The sequence below is a fragment of the Cyrtonyx montezumae genome, unplaced genomic scaffold (genome assembly GCF_038088225.1).
Source record: "Cyrtonyx montezumae isolate F1298 unplaced genomic scaffold, pur_monq_1.0 scaffold_2, whole genome shotgun sequence".
Classification (NCBI taxonomy): Eukaryota; Metazoa; Chordata; class Aves; order Galliformes; family Odontophoridae; genus Cyrtonyx; species Cyrtonyx montezumae.
Window position 1 is genome coordinate 67,023,835 of NW_027071936.1, and position 25,527 is coordinate 67,049,361.

General features: G+C 42.8%; 1 protein-coding gene across 1 annotated transcript in view; it reads right to left on the reverse strand.

Moving 5' to 3' along the window:
- Positions 1–4,712: 4,712 nt before the first annotated feature.
- Positions 4,713–25,527, reverse strand: part of ALMS1 (ALMS1 centrosome and basal body associated protein) — a 49,754-nt gene continuing 28,939 nt past the window's right edge. Inside the window, exons 10-19 of the mRNA XM_065736003.1 lie at positions 23,748–23,855; positions 22,261–22,431; positions 18,464–19,641; positions 15,947–16,061; positions 15,103–15,282; positions 13,945–14,189; positions 12,858–13,041; positions 12,599–12,662; positions 9,922–10,021; positions 4,713–5,919 (exon numbers count right to left, since the gene is read on the reverse strand). Coding sequence (XP_065592075.1) covers positions 5,875–5,919; positions 9,922–10,021; positions 12,599–12,662; positions 12,858–13,041; positions 13,945–14,189; positions 15,103–15,282; positions 15,947–16,061; positions 18,464–19,641; positions 22,261–22,431; positions 23,748–23,855 — 2,390 coding nt within the window. The 3' untranslated portion in view covers positions 4,713–5,874. The remainder of the gene's footprint in view (positions 5,920–9,921; positions 10,022–12,598; positions 12,663–12,857; positions 13,042–13,944; positions 14,190–15,102; positions 15,283–15,946; positions 16,062–18,463; positions 19,642–22,260; positions 22,432–23,747; positions 23,856–25,527) is intronic.

A 25,527-nucleotide genomic window follows, 5' to 3' on the forward strand; every position in this document is an offset into this window, starting at 1 on the left:
CAGGCACACGTGTGCAAAAGGCTCTGGGGGCCCCATCCTGAGGTGACACCAAAGGAAAAGAGGGAACAGGGACATTTTCTGGGGGGTTTCCCAGCACAAATGGTGAATGCAACAGCCCAGCAGTGCTGTCAGTGCCTCTCGGTGCTCTGACTTGTGTCGAGGTCCTGCAGAGGGGTGGCCAGATGTGAACATCTGGATGCTGTGAGGCTGCCTCAGCTCGGCAGCACCTTGAGAGCTCCCAGACCCTTGCACACAGTGTTTTCTGGACGGGGGAAAGTCACTTTGCATCGCTTTGCTCTCACCATAAGCTGTCCCAAGCATCTTTCTGCACTGAGTCCCATAGAGTGATCCCAAAAGCCTGAAGATGGTCTTACAGACACTCTGTGACAGGATAGGAGGGACAGCAAGGCACTGCAAAAAAAAAGTAAAGAAAAAAATCAACCCAAAATCACACCAAAGAATAAACCTTTGCAAGAGGCCCGAGGAGAGAGCAGTGCCATCCCACCCTGCTCAGTGGGAACTCAGCATAGCAGCTGTTAAATCATCCTGGCACGCACCCTGGAGATCTTCCAGCACACGTCAGGGTTATTGGCCATCAGAAAGCACCACAACCAATGTCCCAGAGCTGTGTCTTTCTAAGAAAAGGGCAGCTTGTGGCCAAGAACCAGCAAAATGATGGGGCAGGAACCAAAGGGAACCTTTGCAACTGCAAGTCTCAGGCTTCCCACGGCAGCCCCTCTCACTTCCCAGAGACATTAAGCACATCCAGAGTGATTCACAAGTGAGGCATCTGCCCACTGAGATGCTATAACATATAGTCATGGTGAAGTCATATCTGTTAAGTGTTATTCTTCCTCATTCCTCCATTCTTTCAGCAGAAGTCTCCCTTCCTCCTGCCAGCACCAGAACCCATTTGCCCTAAGCAAGCTTTAGGATTGTAACGGCTGGGGGTTATCCGGAGCTGTTCATAAAAAGCCTTTTTGTGCAAAGGGACAGGCGTCCTTCCCCCTGCACACAGCCACAATCACTTGATATCTCTGCTGACAAAAGCCTACAGAAGCTGAGGCACCGACCAGGACTGCAGCTGGGTCACGCCAGCAGGCAGCTGAGGCTGCGAGCAGGGATTTGTATCTGGGATCTGTATCCCAGCCTAAGCCAAAAGCAGCACGTGTGGAGGATTGCTCACAGCCGTGAAATTAAGGCAGAGAACACCCCTTGGTGTTCCTTCCTGCCTCCTTGACATTCATCCTTCATAGCCAAAGGAGGCAACCTTTGTAGTCAAAGGAGGCAACCAGCACGGTGAGTTGGACACAGGAGCTGTGCTCAGGGAGGTCCCAGGCACTCACATTTTGTCTTCCATCACTGCTTGGTCAGTATAAACACCTTCACTATGAGCCTTCTAGGGATCCTCCTGCAAAGGACAAGGACAGCTGTAATGGAGTGAAGCAGCTCTACATCAGTCAGAAACCTCCACGCCTTGAGAGACCAAACAAAGGTCCCTCTCTATCCAATTCCACATGTCCAACTGAAACAATCATACACTATCATCAACCAATTTCGTTGTGCACAAGCATCCAGGAGGCCAGAGAGCATATATGGCACCATGTCTCTCTCTCCTCCAGGTCTCAGAGGCCAAGAAACCCTTCTCCAGAGGAAGGCCACAGCTGTCAAGCTTAGGGGTTGGCTCAAAGCTGGGCTGAGGCCAGCAACAAGCAGCATAAGGATCCTCCACTCTGGAGGTATTCAGGACCAGGTTGAACGGGGGCCTGGGCAACCTTGGCAAGTGCCAGATCTGGAGGTTGGTGGCCCTGCGTGTGGCAGGGAGGTTGAAACTTGATGATCTTTGGGGTCCCTTCCAACCCAAGCCATTCTGTGATTCCACAGAACACAACAAAGTGAACCTGGGCAGAAGACCCAATGCGGAGCTGGAAAACAAGTTGGAGTCTTTTCCAACAAAACCATTCTTTTCCATCAAAACACAAGTTCAAAGTCGCTTTAAAACAGCGAGAACAAGAGCAGGGTGCAGCAGACGGGCACACAAATACAGTAGGATTAAGAAGAAAATCTTCCCTATCAAGTCCTCTTCCAACTGTCCTCATCACCACGGAATTTGAGTGCCTTCCAGAAGCTTATTAATCAACACAGCATTCATTTGTCACGCAGAGGTCGCTCACCCTCCCTCAGGATCTAACTTGGCCCAGAGTATTCCATTTAAGTGCTGATGTAGGGAGAAAAATATTAAGAAGAGTCTGACTTTCAAACCATGCTTGTGTGAAAGACTCCTCTCTGTTTACCACAGCTCAGCTGAATCTGTTCCTCGAGATGAGCATGTCCAACGAGTTTAGGCTTTATGCACATACAGCCATCCAGCTGCTGAACAAATAGATGCTGCATGAAGCAAGAAATACACTCAGGTCTTCTTTACTGCATTCAGTTTTGGTCTGGGGGACTACCCCCTTCTAATCAGGAATCTCATTTCAAGTGAATTGTAAATCCGGATGCTGTAAAGGGCACGTGGAAGCAGGTAGCTCACCCACATGCACAGAACAAATCTCTCTTCAGTTTCCTCTTCTTCAAAGTCATTTTGTTGACTTGTCGTACAGCAGATAGCAAAAGCACTGCCAAATTTAGCACCAACAGAGCAGAAGACCGTCCTCCAGGAGCCAACTGCTCACGCCGGGCCATAGGGATGGCACTTACAGTACAAAACGTAGAACTTGTGGGAACGATCACAAGAAACTGAGAGCTGTAGGAGGGCAAAGAGGCCTCTTGTTTTAAAAGAGGCACCATTCAAAGCTCAGGGGTGCTTTCTACAGCCTTTTCCCCACGGTTTCCTTGCCTCGGCCATACCTGAGCACACAGTCCAGCCTCTCTCCTCAGGGTCAGGTTGGTGAGGGTACAGCCACAGTCCAATGCCGTTACATTCAATCAGCGATGAAGGCGGTGAAAATGAATGATGGCAGTACTAGATCAAGGCTGCTTTCAGTTTCTGAAGACAACCATGCTGCCTTTAACTCCGTTTATGAGATAGCAGCTGTGATAACAGGACTGTTGGTAAGACTCAAACACGTATTTGGCACCCACACAGGAACTGCTGTGTGGGGCAGGTACGGTAAATGCTGACCAAACCACGTTTCTGATTAACTAAGAAGCAAAGCCTCCACCTCCAAAGAATTTAAAATCATAGTTATGCCCTCTTGAACTTCTGCAGCTTCTCAAAATTTACCCTAAATGTCTTTGTGTAGCAGTGGATTAAGAGGAGATGACTCCACACTGGAATCAGCACAAGATGAGTACTATTTCCCAAGATTCTGGAAAGAAATTCTCCCATTTTGGAACAAATGACTCCAACTGTCAACAGCTCCTTTCCACAGAACTGTAAACACTGGATGCTTTTCAACCAGCACAAGCTTTATCTGACCTGATGACAACAAGGAGTTGAAAGCAGAATGGACATGAGTCATCTTCACTAGAATCCATCACAAAGAAGCCATAAGGTGGACGGAGGATGGTGCTGCAGTCCAAGGACACAAGTCCCACTTCATTAAACCTCACCATAGACCTCATTTTCTTAGTTCAGAGCAATGGCAGCTTCTCCCAGGCTTCACTGGAAATCCAGGTGTTCCACTTCTGCAAATCGAAGAGCACACTTCCCTTACAGTGCTTCAGAAAGAGAATTAACTTTGTGCAGCCCAAGACGAGCATAAAACACAATCAGACTGTGCCTTTATACTGAAGCGTGTCTGAATAGAAGATTTCAACAGAAGCAATGGTTCCTCGTTGTTGACAAATGAGGAAACTGCTCTTTCTCACTGAAGCTGCCACGATGCAGAACTCCAACAACTCCCAGAATGAGTGACTGTTGGATTCTTTTGGCAGTTAAGCAAAAAGTTTTCACAGCAGCTTTTTTGTTTCGTAAGGTTTTACAATGCACAGAACACGAGGAGGAGCACCCCAACCTTCACTGATTTGTATTTGAGGACTGACCTCTGTGCTTTTGGGAGCAAGACACCAGCACACTGCAGATGTATAAATATCAGCTGCATTATCCAAATGGAAGAAGACTTCCAAGCACATCCTGAGGCAGTAGTAGTGCCCTTAAGCTTTTTTTGGAGTGCTTTCATCCCATCAGCTGAAAGTTTAAAGTGTGTTGAAGAAGCTAAGTGGCTTTAAATGAGCAGTCAGTGAGGCAGCATCTCTCACAACTACTGCATTTCTTGCAGCAGGGAAAAAGCCTATTCATATGTATATCAGGGAATCACGAGACAAGGCTGAGTAGCAGCAAGTTGTAGCATCTTCTTCTTCAGCAGCTTACAAAGCAAGTCCTAGAAGAGCAGCTTGCATCCAAACTGCATCCAACGACAAGGCTGTGGAAAGAGGAAATGGTTAATAAAGAAAGTAGATTTGGAAAAGGTATAAGGACACAAGTCATTCTCAGAGCTCATTTATCGCAGCTTCATGACATTGTCATTTTTCACACCACATTTTTAACTGCAGGGTTCTAAGACCAGGCCAGTCATATCCTTCCAACTGATTTGTTTTTGTGGTGGCCAGTTTTTTGCATGTTAAGCAGAGCACACCCAGACAGACTCTCAGACTTTATTTCCTTCTGACTCTGGGCTAAAACGTAACAGCTGCTTTAACAGCGTGCTACCACTAGCACAGACCACAGCTTGAAAAAATACTACACCAAATCTTTGCCTAGTGTAATTTAGTGGGGTGTACTGACCTTCAAGGGAATCACATTATTTCCCATCGCTTTAAGATTTAATTCATGACAGCTTGATGTGAACTGCAGGGGTCACTGGCAGAGCTGGAACAAGGCCACTGCTGGATGGCTCAGCCAAGGGGAGAAGCAAGAAGTTCTAGGAGATTTGTAGGGGACACAACAGATCAGAAGGGCTCAGTTGTGTCTCACTTTATGTAGATTTTACTCATACAGTTGTTCCTCAAACTAAATTGCTGTGAAGATTTTATGTACAGAAAACTGCTTGGTACAAAAATAGGAAACCACTATTTGCACGCCCAGGTGTGAGAAGACACCTCACGTGCCTTTTTCTGTTCATACATCACATTAACTCTTTTGTGATGCAAAATGAAATGGAAACTGAGACTTCAGGCCTACCACTGAGAACCACTACCTTTATTTTTCACCTTCTGCCACTGTGATGCTCGTTAAGTGCATAACCAAGTATCCCAGTGAAGAAAAGGGAAAGGTTTAAAAACACACGACATGATAAGAATCAATAGCTCAGAGTTGATTCTCCTGGTTAATACAGAAAGATAGCAAACCAAGGAAAAAGTAAATTAAGTCATGACTCCTCCACTCTTTCAGGCACTCATAGCATCCAGCTTAAACAACTGCAGCCTGGATTCTGTAGATGTTATCTGTAAGGATGGCAAAGACTCGTTTCATGATTGCTACAACAGTTGCTAGAGATCATTTTTGTTATTTATTTATGGTTTGGGTTGGGAGTTTCTTTCAGTACAAAACATTACAAATAAATTCGACACATCGAGATAGGAAATACAAAAATAAAAATAAATCCCTATTAAAAACTATTTAAAATATATATGAAACTACTATTTCAATCACATAATTATAAATATGAGTACTTCCCAAAACTGTGTCTACTTCAGAAGTGCACAACGCCACTACACACAGCCATCATGTATCTAAAAACCTGTCAGTTGCATCAAATCACTGATCTTTTAGTATCTTTTAAACATGGCAAGATTGCATTACTACAAAAAGATGTAATTGAATTCCACAAAGTGTATGTTGCACAGTATTTGCTGCCTTATCTATTTCACATCAACCTCTCTGCAAGTTTGCTAAGCACAGCAGGCCTTTATTTGAAGAGAAGATCCTTATCAGTTCCAGGGTACCTTCCTCCCTAAGACACGGTTGGTGATTTTCTGAAAGACAAAAAACAAAGTGGCAGAGATCAGTATTACCCCTTTAAAAATCACAAACACAAATGCAGTGCTGATAAAGAGTTCTGACCAGACTACCAGCAAGATAAACAACACTGAGGAACGACTCTTCACACATCTTCAGACAGCTGAAGCAGCCTTGCTGTTTCCCACTCAGCAGTATGGAAAACACAGAGTCATCCCCGTGATGACTCTTGTGGAAGTGGTCAGAGCAAGCCCTGAAGTGCTGGAAAGCACCTCGACTTTAGCTGATGGGCATTAAACCATGGAAAGCTGCCCCTTAGTGCTGAAAACACCAGAAGTTCATATCTCCAAGAACAAGTAGACACACTCATGAAAGAAAAATCATCAGTTTACTGAAGATGTCTCAGTGCCTCTTGGTCATAATCACATGAGATGTTGAAGCAGTAGTGCTGACTGTTCTTTCCTGGGAGTAGACAGCATATGTGTATGAGCTATATGCACAGAGTAGACGTGCTAACACAGTACATATCTATCATATATATTCATACATATAGAAAGCAAACCACTAACACAGATCTCCCCATCCCCGAGGCCACACCACGAAGCCTCTGAGCATTCCTTACAGCTCTCAGATCATTCTGCAATCTAATAGCAAACCCAGCTAGCAATTAGATGCTATCTCTCCTCTTTGCTCCACTTCCAGGAAGTGGCTACGAGGCAAAGCAGAACCCTCAAGTGGTGCTGACTGGAGAGAAAACGTAGCCTAGGGGATGAGAAACAAACATTCAAATACCACAGAGCCGCAACACCGGTGCAGTTCAGTTTTATGCCACTAGAAACATGCGCTTTCCCTTTGAGACAGTGACACCTTGTGGTCCCTATCTTGCATAGGCTCTAAAGGAAACGGCCCATTCACACAAAGAGGTAAGAGGAAAAAGCTGCATCTGTTAAAAGATAAGAAATCCTCAATGGAATTGAGAATGGAAGGAGATGAGCTGCCTCCAGAGAGCAGTGTGTCCCACGTAGCAGCTGTTGTAGCTCAGACTGGAGACAGAAAGCTTTGTTTTCTCCTTTAGAAACTGTTGTGCACGTTTCCCTTTCAAAGCATCGACAAGTGTACTGTACCTCTAAATAGTGGTGTCAGGATTTCATTGGCAAGTGATTTTTGGCAAGTACGTGTCCATGTCCATACTGATGAGTGTGTGTAGATGCTCAATTCACCTCTTCCTTTCCCAGACATTTAACATCCTTAACCTGTGAGCCCTGGATGACCTGCAGAAACAGCATGCACCTGGGTACTGCTAGCTAATCCCATCCTCAGAGCCAGGTAGAGTGCAATCCATGGGGAGCACACCTGGTTTTACTTCTAACACATCTGCTGTTTTATCATCAGTGACAATGCCCCAGAGCCACACTGTATCACAGACAATACATAATAAATTTAGGATGTAAGTACATGTCATCCTAACAAAGAGTTCAGCCACAGATGTGGGGGGGCAGAGAGTAGGTGCTCACTGTTAGTAACTGAGCAAAAACGTGTGCAGCAGCCTAAGACATCCCCATTTTCCCAGCTGTTTTGATCGTGCTCCCCCACGTTAGCATTTATGGCTAAACTCCTGAGCTGCAGACAGACCTGGAGTGGCTGTGGCATGAGCACATCCTTCCCCAGTCAGGACACCCAGCACGTGTCTATCAAAAACAGGACAACAGTTCCATTAGGGACAGGCCATGCCACTGAGCACTGATCTGGGAGTCAGAGAATGCAGGTACTGTGCCCAGCTCAACCACTGCCCCCACACAGCCCTGAGTACAGCACCTGACTGCCTGCCCTCCTCTCCCTTCCCGAGTTTTGTCTCTTAATGCATGCTGAATGATTTGGGGAAGAACTACAACCTAGCAGGAGACAACAGGACTCCTCCAGGAAACTGCAATTAAGACAGAAGTCAGGTTTATTCTAGATCTGCTCTTCTACCCCAGCAGTTTACAAGCTTGTCACTGTAAGAGATAGTCAGGCCACAGTTATGGTACAGTGCAACCGTTTAGATGATGCAACCTTATATTACATATCTTGGTACAAAAGCTAGGCTAAAAACATATCAAAACAGCTTTCCTAATACTGTGTCATCTTCAGTGCCATTCCTCAGATTGGTTTCTTCCCCCCCCCCCCCCCCCCCACACACACAATCAGATCCACTTTAGAAACCAGCACTCTCAGCAACACATTAACAAAATGCTAAACAAACCATTCGCTGCACTTGCAAATACTCACTACAGCTATCCTGCATCATCCAGGAAGACCAAAGATTGCAGTATTTACTGCAGTGAATCACCATCCCTCTTCCAATCAACACCACACTTGTACACAAAATTTGTGATATGATTTTGTGTCTTCTCCCAGCTACACAGTTGAGTCAGCAACTGCCTGCACTCATTAACCTTAAGGCCATACCATACAGGGGCCTGAGATAATCAGACTAGGGGAAAAAATAGACCCTATGTTCTCAGTATACCCTGCAAAAATATAACATCAAATTGAAGTAATACAAGTGGTAAAAACAGTCAGATTAGGAAGGTATCCCAGATAGATCACATTACAAGCCCTTGCTTTTAAGAATCCAGTTACTGCAGATGCTAACAAATAAGTGTTATTCCAGCTCAGGTAGGACAACTCAGGCAAGGAACAGTTGCAATGCTAACAACTAAAGCAGAAGCTTAAGATCCAGAAGAAAAAGAAACCAGATTTCAAATTTAATGCATGTCCTTAAACGAGTGAAGCCTGTAATGCAGTTTATTGCCTGCTTCCTGAGCCCTGCAGAAGGCTATTTTTTATGGTCTGTGTTAGATAGCAAGAAGACAGGCCAGGTTTGAGCTTCAGTGCCTCCAACACTGCCTGTGTTTCTCATCTCTCAGTTTTTATTGTCTTAAGAGAAAGCTTAAGCATGTGAATGCCCAGAACTGCTCAAAAAGCATTATGCTGGTCAGCCAGAGATGCATTTTGCAGAAGGGACTGTTTTATCAGGATATTTATCACATCATTCACTGCATATAAACCCGTATTTCTGTGCAACAAATAGGACAATAAAATGTACATAAGGGAGATGATCAGGACAGAAGATTCTTCCTTCTTTCTCACTGTCATTAAACCAAGACAGCCCTTCTGCCATGAATAAAACCTGAGCTTCACAGACAGACACGAAGCACTTGTTAAACAACTTGGACAGCTAAAGAGGAAGAGTTAACAGCAGCTGTTGGCTGAGTACAGAAGCAGCTCCTTGCAGGGAAGTCACACGATGACAGAAAGAGACAGGATTCAGCACAGCCCTACAGCAACCCAGCAAAATCAGCCCCAATTCCTTCCCCTGCTCACCAACATCCTGGAGCCCTCAGCTCACCTTCAGGCTTTTGCTGGTTGTACAGTGAGATTCTAGCACAGGAAAGCAAACAGCTGGTTAAGCTGGTCTGTGGTTCAAAGGCAGTTGCACCCACGTTGAGATAACAGCTTCTGCTGCAGCTTGCCTGACACAGCTGATCCCAGATTGATCAGTGCCAGCATGGCAGCACCATGCTATCAGCCAAACCAACACCTCAAGGTGAAATCCACACAGCCCAGAGCTAACAAATCACCATCAGGACTGCCAGTTCTTCAACTGGAGGCAAATTAAGAACGACAGCTCCAGGCTGGATTAAGCATGGCTGCAAAGCTTGCTATCAGTACTGCAAGCCAAAGCCATCTAACAGCAAGAGAACCCACAAGTCAAACAGCAGCCTTCAACTCAAAGAGCTATCTATGGAATAGCATTAAATATGCTCCACCACAGCCTGCCTTGCTCTGCCATCAAGACACTGCAGATGGCCTTTTCTGTGTGCTTCCTACTTGAGACTCTGCTTCCTTTTCCCTATACACATGCAGGAATGTGCACATTACAAAACTTCTATATTGCCAATGACTTCAAAGCAAATTAAAAAAGAAAAGAAACATTCTAACGTGTTTGAGTAGAAATACCTGACCAGAACACCTACCATTTTGTACAGCTGTGCTTTCAGGCGGTATGAGTTGTACTCAGATTTTCTTTTTTCTTCCTCTCTCTTCTTCTGCACCTCTGGCAGCTGCTCATAGATCCTTGGTGCAAATACAGAAATAGTGACTTAGAAGGAAGGAATATATTGGTATACAAAACAGCCACATCATCTCTTAATTTACAGCCACATCACAGAAGAACTTATGGAGGGATTACCAGTGTCACACGTATGGAAAATGCAGAATACACAGCACTTGGGTTACCAGATCCCACATCACCACTCCCTCAACAAGCAACACCCTCTTCAAAGCAGTATTTATAACACTAGAATGACCATACAGCTGATCTGACCACCCAGCTGAAAAAGGTAGAGCTTTAATATCATCAGTGCAGAGCAGCCTCGTTGCTGTGAGGGTATAAAAACTGAGTAGCACGCTTAGCCATTAATAGCAACATCTCTGTGACAAGTGTAACTTGAATAAAGTTGTACAGGCATCTTATCTGCCTTGTCTAAGTCAATGCTTTATCTTCTCCCCTGCTGAACTACTCTCATAGCAGAGACAAACAGCAAGGGATGCTCTGGAATCAAAATAAAGGTGGCTGGTGCTCATTGGAGAGTCAGTGTGCTATTCTAGGCTGTTTTTACATGCTGCCACCTAAAGAAGGGACCTGAGAGCTATAATGGCAGTGCAGTGCTGACACTGCCTCCTTCAAATCTTCCTTTAAGATCTTAGGGCTCAATTCATGGCAGTGGTTGCCAAGGACCATAAAGCTTCAAAATAAAAAGATTACAGCCTATCAGAGGTGAATCTGACCAAGTTCAAGCATTGCAGTCTCATTATACTTAGAGACAGGCACTGTAATGCTCTCCTTACAAAATAATGTCCTGGTAATCAGCAAATAAGAGGAGAAGGAAAAAGACAGACCTTGTTACAATGCTGCTAAGGCACCCTCTACATCAGTATGACAACAACTTTCCATAATCACCGCTCACTTTGAATATTTTAAACACATCTGGACCTTCTTAAAGTGGTCCTCAACACATCCCCATTTTGGACACTGCAAATAAAATGAGCCCAACAGCCAGGAGAGAGGAGGGGCATCTTTGATAGCTGACTTGGTCCTAACTCCAGCAGAAAAATAAGAGTGGCAAAAGCAGTGATGGAGACCAACGTGTCAGCTGGCACTGAGCTGCTATTCAGTCAGTGTGACTTGGGTGTCACTTCCACGTTTCAAAGGACAGAACAGAAGCTACCAGGAAAACGAACTAACAGGAAGGTGTCAGACAACACAACTAAGCATGCAAAATCAAGAAAGCAAGGAATCAAATCCAAATATTGACCAGAAAGCAGGAAGTAAATCACACTTGGATGCTTATCTTCCATCTCTGATGTCTTTTTGTAGGGCACCAAAGGGTAACAGGTCTATGTAAATACTACTGGAGGTGGGGAATGGGTATTTGGAGTTTTACTTTACTGATGTATCACCCTTCACTAAAAGCTTACACCATCCCAGGACTCCCCTCAGTGAAAGATCACAGTTTACCACTCACTGATTCATCCCACCATAAAGATATTTAGAGCAAGAAGCAGGCAAGTTGGAATCATGGGTCAATTCACTGAAAATTGTTTTCTTTAGCTCTAGCTAATTTACCATGAGAAATTCCACTTATACCCTCGCAGAGAAGAAGCAAAAGCTCCTGCACTCATTACAGGTAGGGATTTCAGAAGAATGGTACAGAATAAATTATTTCTCGGATCCAACTGAGAGCTAGAGTATGACAGCAGTAAGAACAAAAAAAAAAATGCCACCAAGTGTGACTGCCTGAATCAGTCTCCATAGAAATCCTGCTGATTTGGGTATTATGAAATCAGAGTCTCTGAAAATAGTTGAGTTCAGACACATCGACCACAAGGTCCAAGTGACCCGAATCCAAACCCTTCCATTTCAACTACAATGTGGAGGTGTGTTCCTGAGGAAGCTGACATATTTACCACCTTTGTCACCTCTCTATCAGTGCCCTAAAAATGCTGTTCAATGCCAAAGGCTATTCAAATACAACAGCTTTTCTCTCCTAGCATATATATCATAGGGTTTATTTTATATAATGTGTACTCTAATGGATAGTTTGTCATTTAGGTTGGAAAGGACCTCTGGAGGTCATCTGGTCCAATCCCCTGCTCAAAGCAGGACTGACATCAAGGCTAGGTTGAGTTGCTCAGGCCTCATTCTGCCAACTTCTATTTCCAAGGACAGAGATTTTTCCATCTCTGCAGATTCCCGGTCCAGCATTTAACCACGTTCTCTGAGAGAAAAGTGTTTTCTCACCTCTCTCCTTCACAAAGCACATCACCACTGTTGCTTATTTCATCACCATGTTTAAAACTACATGCTCCAGGGGCCAGCACCCTACATTTCATCTCCTTTTGGGATTCAGTACTTGGAAAGCTGCAGTGTTTGGACCACAGATAATGAAGCAGCAGACTCAGGTTATAAGAAAAAAAATCTTTTGCAGTAGTTTAACTTCTAGGTTTTATTAAATTTTTTGTTTTCTGACTGATTAAGTGCCTATTGCTTGCACTGTAAAAGCTGAGCTATCCCCCAGGCTGTCCCCACAACCCTCTTTTCTTCCCCAGATGCAATTCATCCATCTTCCCTATTCGGTTACTCAACCTTACCGTTTGGATCTTTGAACCATTTCACTCCTTGGAATTGCTCTTCTCTTTTCTTTTATCAGATAACCTAAATGGGTAAGAAAACAGTGGACAGATGAGCTTACCACAAAGAACACTGCTGCAACAACCTCATTCCTTTATGGACTTTTGGATATTCATAGACACCACAGATGTAATACTGTTATTAAAAATACACACAACCCTTTGAACGAGGAAATCAATTAATGCCCACAGAACACCAGGAGAAGAAATGCAGAGGTACCTCTGTCAGACAGCAGGTGATTTGCATTCCTGTAGCCCTTCCTTTTCTCTGGAGGATTAAAAAGCTCTTCGCGTTCAGACTGCAGTACACTCTGTATTCTCCTCTCCTCCATTACAAGCTTCAGGTGCTTCACACGCTCTCCAGAGCGGGAGATGAAGTCAGGGCGACGCATGGCAAGAGCCTCCTAAAGAGGGGATGGCAAAACAAAAGCTGAAGTGGTCTGACAGATTCCCTGCAATCATACAAAAACAGTCAAAACATCTCATGTCATCACCGAAGCACTGGAAAAGAAAGTTGAGTCCACAGACCAGAAGATGCTGCCAATTATTACATCCTCCCTTGCTGTCAGTCAATGGGCACGGTAACATTAGCACTTTTGTTTTTTGTTTTTAAACCAGAAATGGATTTGTTGTTATTGGGTTTTTTGGGGGGATGGTGTTTTGTTGTTTTTTTCCTCCTTTCATCTCCTCATATCCATATTCACCTTCCTCAGTTTCAATCACAGGGATGTCACTGAGCACAAGAATAAATGCAACTGAGCTTAAAGGTACTTCAGAAGTGCACCTAAATAGAAACTGCTAATTTAATTTTACTTCTTATGGATAACCAGTACAAAAATATTTCTGTACACTAAATACACGTGGAAAAAAACACATGTATATGATGACACTTGATTTGATCTGCAGTGTAAACTATATATGTACACGTATGAACAAACACACATGCACTGTTTGCACTGCATGAATTAAAGCCCATTTTAACCACACTCTATGAACATCACACTGTTATTTCTGCATGGAAGCAAGAACGACTTGACACTACCTCTCCTACATTCCCTCCAAATAGCTCAATTCAAACAGATTATTATATTGTGCAAAGCTAAATTACACAAGCTAACAAGGCTGATGACCTCCCTCTTTGGTTGGGTTTGGTTTGTTTTGCATTTTTAAGCAAGAGCAGTTTGCAACTCAGCAAATTCCAGTGACTACAAAGTAGTCAGGAAAAAGAAGAAAGAAGAATAAAAAAAAGTGCTTCCACAAGATTCAGCATTGGTACTGAAATCACAGAGCTCCCAGCATGCCTTCACCTGCAGTGTAAGCTTCACAAATGGCTGGGTGGGCCTGGTCTCAGCTTCTCTTTCTGGAGCTGCAGGCTGAGTCACTTTGCTGTACTGCTGCTCTTGAAAGTTCTTCTCTCTCAGAGGCTCTCTCCAAGGCTTTGTGTTGGTGAAGGGTTCAAACCAAGATAAACCAGGACCAGGAATGCAACTGGAACAGTTTTCTTTCCTAGATTCAAACTTTGAATCCTCTGCTTGGACAGACCATAAAATCCCTGTTGGACAGACCACAGAAGAGAATAAAGATGTATAGAGAATAAATGTGCCTCTTTTCCATCCTCGTCTATAGCCCTTCACTCCCAAGATCTCAGCTAACACAATCTGTGCCTGACACCTCAATAAATACTCACTTCAGTTATTACACTGATTTCAGTGTGACTTGCTGTCAGACACCTTTGGTACTTTCATTTTGCCAAATGTCAGTAAATCAGCAAGCCTCTATGAAATAACCCATTTGGAGATGCACAGAATGGCTTCCTGCATGCATGTTCCTCTCTTTTTAGAGGGAATAGTTTATTTATCAGCAGCTACACATTTTTAAGGGGGTGCTGTCCCAAACTTTATGGCTTTTTATAGATATTTCTGAAGAGCAAACAACGTACATCTTGTAAATGTTAAGTATGCATACAAGAATTCCATTACTCACAGTTAACATATATAATGGGATTAGAATACATCAGCTAAGTACTCTGAGCAGATAGTCTAAATTTTCTAAATTAAAATCATTTACCCCTACAGCAACGATGATGACTAAGAAAAATATTTTTAAGCATTTAATTGTGGCACTGTGAAGACTGACAGGAAATATTAAAAAAAAAAAAAAAAAAACAACAAAAACCCAGGAAACTACTCCATCAGCCCAAAAAACACATCTTAGCTGGAAGAGGGAAACAAGTCCAGCTGAAGCACTATGTTCAAATCCACTCATTAAAAAGAGAATAAAAACTCACGGAGTCTAATTTGTGCTGTGGCTAATCCTCCTCACATCTTGAGGATTGTTGGTAATACATAGAGCTTTTCTACTCTGCAGAAAGTATATTTTGGATTGACCTTGTGGTAAATGCAGACTGCTCCTTTTTGTCCTTTTCTCCACGAAAAAATTTGCCTGGCTGTCCCCCTTCTGCTTACCCTTGCTTCCTGCTGCCTGGTGATCTGTGACCATACCATCTGACTCTCCAAAAATACCATCGACACGATGCCAGGGATCCCGTGGCCGTTGATTTGGCTGGAGAGATCTTGGGGTAGGAAAAGTCATACCAACATCTCGAGTGTTTTTCTTTGTCGCACTGCTCACAATCTCCAAGTCTCCTGTAGATCAAAATGAAGCAGTGATATCTTACTATAAAGCAGCTCGAAGTACTTCAGCAGCAACATCACAGGTTCAGAGGCTGGCCTTCAATTTCTAGCACAAAGCTGAAGGGTCACTTGCTTTACCTTGTTTCAAAAGGCAAGATCTTTTATACTCCCACTTCAACTTTGGTGCAAATCTACAGTTACTTCAGGTTGTTACTATATGTTAATCCAAGTAAAATTGAAGAGGTGTAAACCTGGTGAGCCTATATTTTAAATAGTAATATTTTGGATGTTATATCCTAAGAGGAACACGAAACACACTGCACTCGCAAGCCTTCTGAAATAGCATATGCCCACAAAATACATTCTGTGAGCAACAGATGTCTTGCAGAGAAAACAATGTATTAAAAATACAGTTAGTCTACCTTTCCAGTTTAAACAGATAAGTCTAGGTTAGCAAAGCATACCAAGGAGAGAAAAAGCTGGCTACCAGTGAAGCAGGCCAAGAAAGGGCTCGTTTTAATTAGAACACAACATCTTCCTCTGAAGTGTTTGAAGTGAAGAACGCTGCACGTTCATCCCCACCACCAGAAACGCACTTCAAATGTTGGCAAACAGTTTCCAAAGAGACAAAAAGAAGCCAACACACAAACTACACGTTAGGAACCCAACAGCTCACCTGCTTGGATACCTTTGTTTAACATCCGTGTGCGTCGCTTGTTACTGAGAGCTGAGCTTGGTCCCCAGGAACCACTGCTTGTTGAAGTTGGATCCAATGAAGAAAAGATTGCTTTCTAGAGGGAAAGAAGAAACATGCAAGAGATTGAATTCCCAAAAACATAACTGAAACGATCAGAAAGTGGGATTTAAACAGCAAGAAAGTTTGTCATCACTCTTTATTTGCTGTACCTTGACACTAATGTTATTTGCAGGTTTAACAGAGGATGATCAATATCACTGCTACAGTCAGCCTTCATTTCATCCTCATGCACCAATGCACTTCCAGCACCCTGTTCCAGTGAGAAGAGTGCACGGTGCCTGTAGGCAAGAGCCTGCTCATGATGGCACTCCATACTGAGTGCTGAGCATCCTCCAAGTTCTCTCATCCAAAGCTCAAGGATGAGTGTGGCATATCAAGACAACCCCTTTGCTGCAGGAAGAGCGTTTGTTGGCTGTACTTTCAGGACAGATCACAAAGTGCAAAGTATTTCCGCTGTGGGAAGAGGGAGAAAAACCATCTGAATGGCATCCTGTATTCCCACCCTCTCAAACCAAAAGCCTTTAAAGGTTGTGGGATTGCTGCAGGGACGAGCTGCCTTGGAAAAGTAACATGTTTTCTGCTTTGCAAATTCACTGTGAACTCCAGTTCTGTGACACTGGAGTGAAAGAGCCAAATCCTTTCAAAGCACGAGAAGTTCTCTCACCCCTATAATCCTCACCACACCAATTCTACAGGCTGAGAGAACTGAACCCATGGAAAACAAGAGGCGTGGGGTAAGGGCATTGCTTAGGCAAAATAGCAGTTTCAAGTCTTCAGTGCTCATACAAACAGGAGTTCCAGCCACAAAGATGGTAAGCAGCAGGATTTGGTTATAATAAATTAACTCCCATTTTACGACGCTGTAATTCTACAGACATTTCAAATGGATTGCACTCTGTAATGTAATGCATCTGCTCTACGAGCTTCTTCGTTTATATAAAGCACAGAGAACGTTAATGCTTTATTAACAGCAATTAACTGATAGAGTTTCCCCAGGCTTCAAACCCAACGGTGCGGCGCAGACCAATCTCTGCAGCTCTGCTGAATTTCATTTTTAATTATGAAACAGATTTTCTCCTTTTTTTTTGGTTGTTTTGCTTGCTCATAGCAATTAGTATCCTATTAGTAACTCATAACGCCGTCCACAACGGAAATGTACAGAGGCTTTTTAATTACCTTTTTATTGATCCTCTGCTACCACCACTTCAACACAGCTCTAATGTTGAAAGGAGGTGATTTTTACTCTCACACACGCTACAAGAGCTGTTCCTTAGCTTCTTAAAATTGTTATAGCTCTGACAGAGCACGCTAGGCAGACACAGGAGATACACATCTTCTTTCAGAGAACAGATTTCAATGTGCATTCCAAAGGGGAAGACACGACGAAGTTAAAAATGAGATAACCCATTTACATGCACATGCATATCAGCCTGCAGAAATAAATATAAGCAGCAATTTGGTGCTGAATGTTGACGTGCACGTTGCTATTTAGACCAGAAAACTCAGCACAGTGCTTTCAAAGCCCTTCAGCAGTTATATAGCACAACCTTTAGCTTTGTACCTGCTACCAGATGGCAGCTCGAAGACTGCTTTAGAAATAAACAGAAAACTGGAAGAGAGAAAAACCTTCTGGGATGGGTTCAGCAGCTATAAATAATAATTAAAAAAAAAAAGCTGCAATCAAGTTTTCTAGAAGCAGAGCTGACAATAGGCTCCCAAAAAAAAAACTGAGCTACAAAATGCAGCGCTTGTCTGAAAGATTTGTACAGCAGTGCCACTGGGAATAGGGCTCCCACTATAAATACCTGAACCACAGATATGTGAAAGCAAAAATTATCTTGATTTCTGTCCCATATCACTGAAACTACCTGCATTTGGGTTTTAAAACAAAGTTTGTGTTTTGACATTGACTTTTCTCTCATTCTTACTCGAGGTGGGTCACATGTCTCTCTCTATACACCACATCACCAGATAAAAGATATCACTTTCTAAAAGCCATACGGGCTCAATGCAACCTCAAAGACTGGAAACAGTGAGCTTTGGTTCTCATTTAAGAATAACCAGAACCTGTTATCTCATGGGTGATTTTAGCAGCATTTCCTCTAAAGGGCCATGGAAAAACCCAACCAAAATCTTCTTCCCTCAGCTTTGAAGGAGCTTTACAGCAGAGTTTTTGTCTGGAATTCTCAGGGCAAAGGCTTCCTTTTGATAAACCCAATCTGCCAAAAGTTTTAGTGGGAAATATTGGTGATAGGTAAACAGTTGGTCTGGATGATCTCAGAGGTCTTTTCCAACCTTGGTGGTTCTATGATTCTACCACAGAGAAGACACTATATGGGAAATGTTAAGTGATTCTCCAAGTAACAAACCTTACTACTGTACAGTTTAAAAGCAGTTGTAAAGATGAGACAAAAAACTGCCTTTTAGTCTACGTACCTGCATTCCTTTCTGTTTCCTGTGTCTCTCAGAAGTAACCTTTGGGTGTTCTACACCCCTCACTCCGCTGCCTTCCTCATCCCACTTTTCAGAGCGGCTTTTCTGCTGGTGGATGGTACAATAAAGCTGGGAGAGTCTTGGTGACACATGCACCCTTCTGTGCCCAAAAGCCCTGACCAGTCTGGCAGTGTCGATGGTGGAAACGGAACTGCTCACTTCAGTCTGAGTCGTAATTTCTACATCTGTTAGAGTTACCACATCTGATTCTGAGACGGTGGAACTGAAAGTGGTGCAAAGATCTTTACTAAGCCTTCTCTCCGAGCAAGTGTCACTAGAAGTTTCCAAATACTGCAGGTGCTCTGAAATGCCATTTGTGTGGCAGGTAACTTTCTCTCCTGACCTAACTTTCCTAAGCTCAACAAAGCTTCTTTCGTGACAGCTGATTTGTGGTCCCCCTTTAACGTGTGCTGCATGAGGCTCCAAGGTACTTTCAGACATGCTCTTCTCTGCCAGCCTTACTTTCTCCTGCTCTTTTACCTTACTTGTTTTTTCAGAAGCACTCCTGTCTGATTTTGCTGGTATCAGTGTATACTTAATGGGATTCTGAAGGACCCTGGCCAATCGATCGAGGCGTTCAACAAGGGTGAGCTCACTGCTATGCCCAAAATCATGCTGCTGGTACCTCTTCTGGCGCTCCAAAAACTTAACCCAGAGCTCATCCAAGCTACCAGTGGAGTGGGTTCTCTGTCTCAGGGGCAGTTCTTCCTTAACATTCTCACCAAGGTGACTTGTTTGGCTACCAGCTGCCATTTGTTCTGCCTCTCTTCTGCCCCGCTGAAGCCACTCCTCTCCTGGTGCTTCATGATTCAAAGATGTACCAGCATTTAGATCCTCATTCTTGCTATAATCTGCCTCTGCAGTGAGGGGGAAGAATTCACGTTCACCATCTTTCTTACAGTGGGCAGAGAAAACACGTCTATGTCGACGCGCTTTCTTCCTATTCTGGATGGCTGTGCTTGAGGAAGCTCTAGTGTGCCCCACACCTGAACAGTCATCCGAGAGTTCACTGTTGGACAAGAGGTAGTTCTCACACGTGGGCATTGGATGATGGAGGTAGAACTGTGCAGACTTCAAGATGGAATGAGTGGCTTTCACCGACTTTAAATGATGCGTGCCTTCTAGGAGAGAAGAAAACCCTTTAATTTTTGTTCTTCACAAGGAAGCAAGAAGCAAACAACAATTCTTAAACAAGGGCATTTTCACCCTAACACTCCCATTCTCAAAACGTAGCTAACTTTTCTATCATTTGCAACAAGGAATCCAAGCTCAATCCAAGAGCACTGAATGTAATCACCCAGCTCAAAACTTGGACAGAGCCATCATAAAAACACACAACAGGCAAAGACAACCAATAGCACCTCCTCTACAGCTCTGGAAGTGGCTCTGATAGGATAGCAAGACCTAGATCTGCCTTGCTTTCAAGCTCAGTTAACACATTATAGCTCCAAGGAATGGTGAAATCCACCCCCCCCCCCAGAATATGCTGCTACCTGAAATTACAGAGGACACATGCAGAAATCCAATTACAAACCCATTTTAAAAGATGCACATTAAGTATGCCTGCAGTGCATAGTAGCAGAAAAGTACTCCCAGCCAATTTTAAAGCCATTTGCTATAAACTGTAAAAGCCATGATATATTAATAAGAGTGTTTCACGTTATGTCCTCAGTACAATGGACTCAGTTGTGTAACGATCCAAAAAGGAAGAAAGTAGGAACAAAGCAGGAACAATAGATGCCAGAATAACTTTTCAAGTCTCTCTGCTTCCTGCAATATCATTTCATGCCATTTTAGCCATGCATATAGTTAAAAGATGCATTATGAAGTACTAATAGCTTTAATTTAAATTTAGAAAGTTAATACAAAATAGAACAGTCCATTTCCTAACGGTAACACCAGTGATTATGTAATGGTGAGCTGTCAGCAAATGCATGTCAAGCTCCATCAATGGCACAAATCTCACCCAAATTACTTTTCCCCTCGCTACCATTTCTAATTCCCCCCCCCCCGCTCACCCCCAAATGTTTGGTTGCTGTTTTCAGCAACCTTTTCTTGTTTTACTCCTCCTGCAATTGTAACAGAAACACTTTTTATTATTATTATTTTATGTTAAGCAAGCTTTGCTGCTGAGTCAGCAAGAGGCCCACAAGACAGCCTCCCCCTGTCCCACTGAGTAACACACCTACCTACCTCACCAAGGACCACAAGCTTTGGATTTACAAAGCCTCAATTCTACATGGACAATAGCATGGTCAGACCCAATCTCATTAACTTTGAAATGAGAGGAATCAACCTTTGCATACAAAGTCAGCTTTTATTTGCACATGCAGGAACATTCATCCCCATTCTCTAGGCTAATGGGATTAAACCTGGGAATACTATGCAGATTTTGTCATTTCTGTATTTTGAACATCAAAATAGAAGGAATGCAGATATCCAAAAAATACAACTAAGTTTTTATAGAGAAACTTAAAAAAAACCCAACAAATATACAACTTGCATAAATTTAAGCCCTGTGGGTAGAGGTAATCTTTTATTAGACCTGCTAAAAATATAGTTTAAAGCATCTGAAGATTTTTAAAATGCCTTCTGAAGCTTCCAGCTGTACTGTTTTAACAAAAGACCATTTCTACTTACAGTTCTTTTTTTTTATTGTGTCTTTAAACTATTATTGCTACAGAAAAATATAATTAATTTTCTATTAACAACTGTGTTCCCCTCTCATTTTTAATCCAGGCTGTTCAGACAGACAGAATCCATTCATCTCCACTCCAACACAGTATGTTGTTTCCTGCAGCAGAATCTCATTTGGAAAGTTCACTTCTATCCACACAGTTATCCTCCAATTCTACCACCACGACCCAAGATTCATCTTCAGTTTCTGGGCTCCCCAAAATTACTGTATGGGACCCTGCCCATAAGATTAAGAACTCTGTCATTCAGAATCCATTATGTCGTTCACATGGTTCTAGTCCCATCCATCATTTACAGCCACAATTATATTACCTTCTAGCAATTTGCTCACTCTGATTAATTTAGCAAGTACTGGACCATGTGCAATAAACACCTTCCCTTATCATCCATAGCTATATCTAGGAGAGATGGCAACGAATATGCAATTTTGTTTTTACACTTCCTTCTGTCCAGGAAGGAGATGCAATTCTCAAACTCAACAAAAAAACCCTCATCCTCACTCCCATGTGGCCAAGTTCGACAGCCACCCAAAAATCACAGGATGAGATGTAGTACAGAAGGAGTGTTCATCAGGATTAATTTTAGCTACCATCATGAGACGCCATGCAAAATTGTCTTTTAGCTCAGTGTAATTTCATTTTGTCAGTGTTCCAACAATGCAAGATTGCCTTAAAGTAGTCTGCTAGAGCATCAACAACAACATTCATCCCTCAGGAGCACCATTCAACAAGGTTAATGGAGGAGAGGAAAAAAGAGATAGTCAAATCCAATTAAAACTGAGTTAAAGAGACTCTCTGATAACTTGTGATGTCACAAAGCATCTGTGTGAAGGAACAAAACTCCTGTCCAAAATACTGAACCAGTCCATGAGCTTTATTCACCAAGGAATTCCTGTTATTTTCTACATGTGCATCCTTTCCACGCTTTGCACTTCACAGACTTAACAGGGTACTAGCACAAGACCAAACAACATGGATCCTAAAACATAGCTTTTTTGCTCTAACCTCTTTTACATGTACAAAAATACAAGTTCAAAAGGCTACCTGGGGCTCCTTCCTGTGCTCTCATTTGCTCTTCAACCCAGGCAAGCTTGGGCTTGGTCCTCTTACTGTAGCCTCCACCTTTATGCTTGGTGGCTGTACTGTCTGGAAGCTCATCATCCTGTATGCCAAGCACGTTTGCTGGAAGCCCTGAGGGAAGAGCATCATTTGATCCTGCAGAAAAAAAAATAGAGGGCAGTAACTACAAGAGGAAACAGGAGAAATGGAGACAGAAATTTTACAACAAAGTTGTCTGAAAAAAAGCCTGTTAGCCAAGTATCAGTACAATACACTCAGGAATCAGTCACTGTGATACCTAGAGAGCAGTCCTAATGACTAATAAAGCAGTGGGTGCTGCAGCATTGTTTTCCATGAATTTTGGTGACAGAGTTCTTCTGTGAGACACAGATATATTTTACCTATCCTACTAATGGGAAGGAAAGAAGACAGGAAACTCGGCATTAGACAAATCGCTCGGAAGGCAGACACAGGACTTCAGGCTCCTGTTCAAATTAAAATTCCACACATTTTCACTGACTGATGTAAATGTGTATTTTCTGAGCTTTGAACAGCAGAGGAGAACAACTACAAGATGAGAGTAGCTCTGTGTAACCTCTGAACAGAATTCAAGACAACAGCAGCAGAGTTCTCTTAGTACTTAGTACTGCTGTCTCCTAACTTGAGGAACCTAAAATGGCCCCAAACTGATTTATCATTCTTGTCAACACCACCTGCTTACATACAGCAGACTTCACTCCATTTCCTCCAGCTACTATTCAGAGCTGAGAATCCTAGCTGCAGTGGGGAGCTTAAAAACAACTATTTATTTCAATTCCACTGTGCATTTTCTAGAACCTTGCACCATCTCATACGCATGTTGGATTTTTATAGCTAGCATCCTACTTCCTACAAAACAACAGACTCGTATCACGTTTGTTTCTCTCACTTTAACCATATTACAACAGACACTGCAAAGAGGTAATGTGCAGAGAGACAATTGCAAGCACAACCTGTGGCTGCAACAGCTAATCTGTGTGCTTACCATTGCTGTTCCACCAACCTATTCCCCTGAAGGACATCTGATAAGAACTGGACAGCTTTGCAATATTAATTTTGGCTCCAAATAGGTTTTGTATGTCAAAAAGCTTGGACTGAAAACAATGCAAGTCCTGTAAGGCTTAAGTGATGTGGTTGTTGCGTACAGAACAGAACTAAGAAACAAGAGGTAAAGCAGAAATTGACTAATCCCAGGTGACCCTTTTTTCCACTACATGAGAAGTGCTTTTTACTGGGAGACGTGGATGGGGGAAAGAGGTGAGGGTGCATTTTAAATCACAATTACAAATTACACTGTTTACAGACTTTCCACACTGGAATCTCCTAACAGAGGACAGAAATTCAGTACTGAGAAAGCTATTACTGGAAATAAACCACAGCCACCACCTCACATTTATGAAACATAAGATAAGTACTTGAGCGAGAGCTTTCACCATTGGTTTCTGATCCAAGTGCAGAAATTTTGGCTCCTGCTTTTAGATAAGGAACATAATACATCTCTGTACTTCCAGAAGGTTTATATGGCAGCAGTAATGGCTGACCTGCTGGGATGGAGAGCAAAGCAATTAACAGAAGTCAGGATTCAATCCTTTAATGCAACTGATGATAAAAGCAACAGAAACAAACGGGATCGTTCACAGCAGTAAATCTGGGAAAACAGCATATTCTTCAGGAAAATAAACTGCAATAAAAGACTGACTGCCAATCAGATTGGCAAAGTAGCTTACTTGCTTATGGTTTTCCTGAGAGATCGATATTAAACTTGTGATTAGGGTGACAAGCAACAACTTCAGAAAAGCTCAGATACCCACATCGCCTCCACTGACCCACACTTAATGAAATAATTTTAAATGAATATGGATATCTGGCACTCAAGTCAATAAATATAGCATGCTCTTAGAACAGGAGCAAACATTTGCACCTTAATATTACCCAACTTCTGACAGCAAAGAGAACGAGTGATCAAACAGCTGACACATTCATGTATTCTGATGCAATTACTCTGTTCTCCACTCATTATTTTAAACACCTCAAGTATGGACAAGAAGTCTGGATTACAGAAAAAATGAATCTACATACATCAGTACTACAAAACACCAACGTGGAAAGAACACTGGAACATCCGTATTCCTCCAACAAAGGACTTGAAAATCCCTACACGTTTTCTTTTATGTATTTTACTCTAGAATAGTGATGCACACCTCTTCACTTTCGTACTACACTGATTGGAGGGTAAATCAGTAATGAGACGTTGTAAGCTGTAAGCACTGAACCAAATCAAGTCATGTGAAAATGAGAAGCCCTAAAACTCTCCTGAATACAGCCCACCTCCAACAGATTCAATTCCAGGTGAAGCTGAACTAAACCACAACCGTATGGACACAGCTCCCTACCAACAAGAATGCAAAGGGTCTGTTTCATGTAAACTTCAAATACCAGTATTAAAATCATCTCAAGAATGTGACTTCCTCAAAAACAGTTTGGGCTTTTTGCTTGTTTGCACGGTTGGTTTTTAGTGCCCATCAACACCTCAGAGCTGAACATATGGAAGACAACACAGACACACAAGACACTGATTTGCTCACCACCCTGCCTTGGGAAAGAGGAAGTTCTGTTAAGAGATGAAGCTGTATTTTGGGGAAACTCTTTTGCTTTCTGGAGAGAAGACTGATGGGCAGAACTTCCAGTGTCTTGTGAATTAACATAGATCTCTGCTGAAAAAGTGGTTTTTCCAGGGCTTTCTGTTGTTATCTGAGTGGTAGCATCAGAAGTGCTTTTCCTAGTTTTTGCAGGAACTATGCAGCTGCAGATATTCTTCATGCTACAGCCCCCTGAACTCATGGCCTGCAGTTTCTCACTGCCATGCAAAGGCAGCTCTCGCCCTGCTGTGCTTGGAACAGAGGAAAACACAGGGCAGGGCTCTACTGAAGGCACTGTGAAAGATGAGCACCTCTGATCTTCTGGAATAGGGTCAGCAGGGGGGAATTTAGGAACTGCTTCTAATAAAGTTTCTGGAGTTTCTAAAGGCACTGGTTGAGAATTAACTTCAAGTTTATCCCCCAGTCTCATCTCATCTTCAGTATTCAAGTCCCCACGCAGCTCTGAGTTATTACATTTTGGGGAAAGGGTTATGTGGACGCAAGACAGTACTTTCTTAATTGGCGATGAAGGAGATACAGTGGATAAAATCTCATCTGGAGATGAATGCTGAGA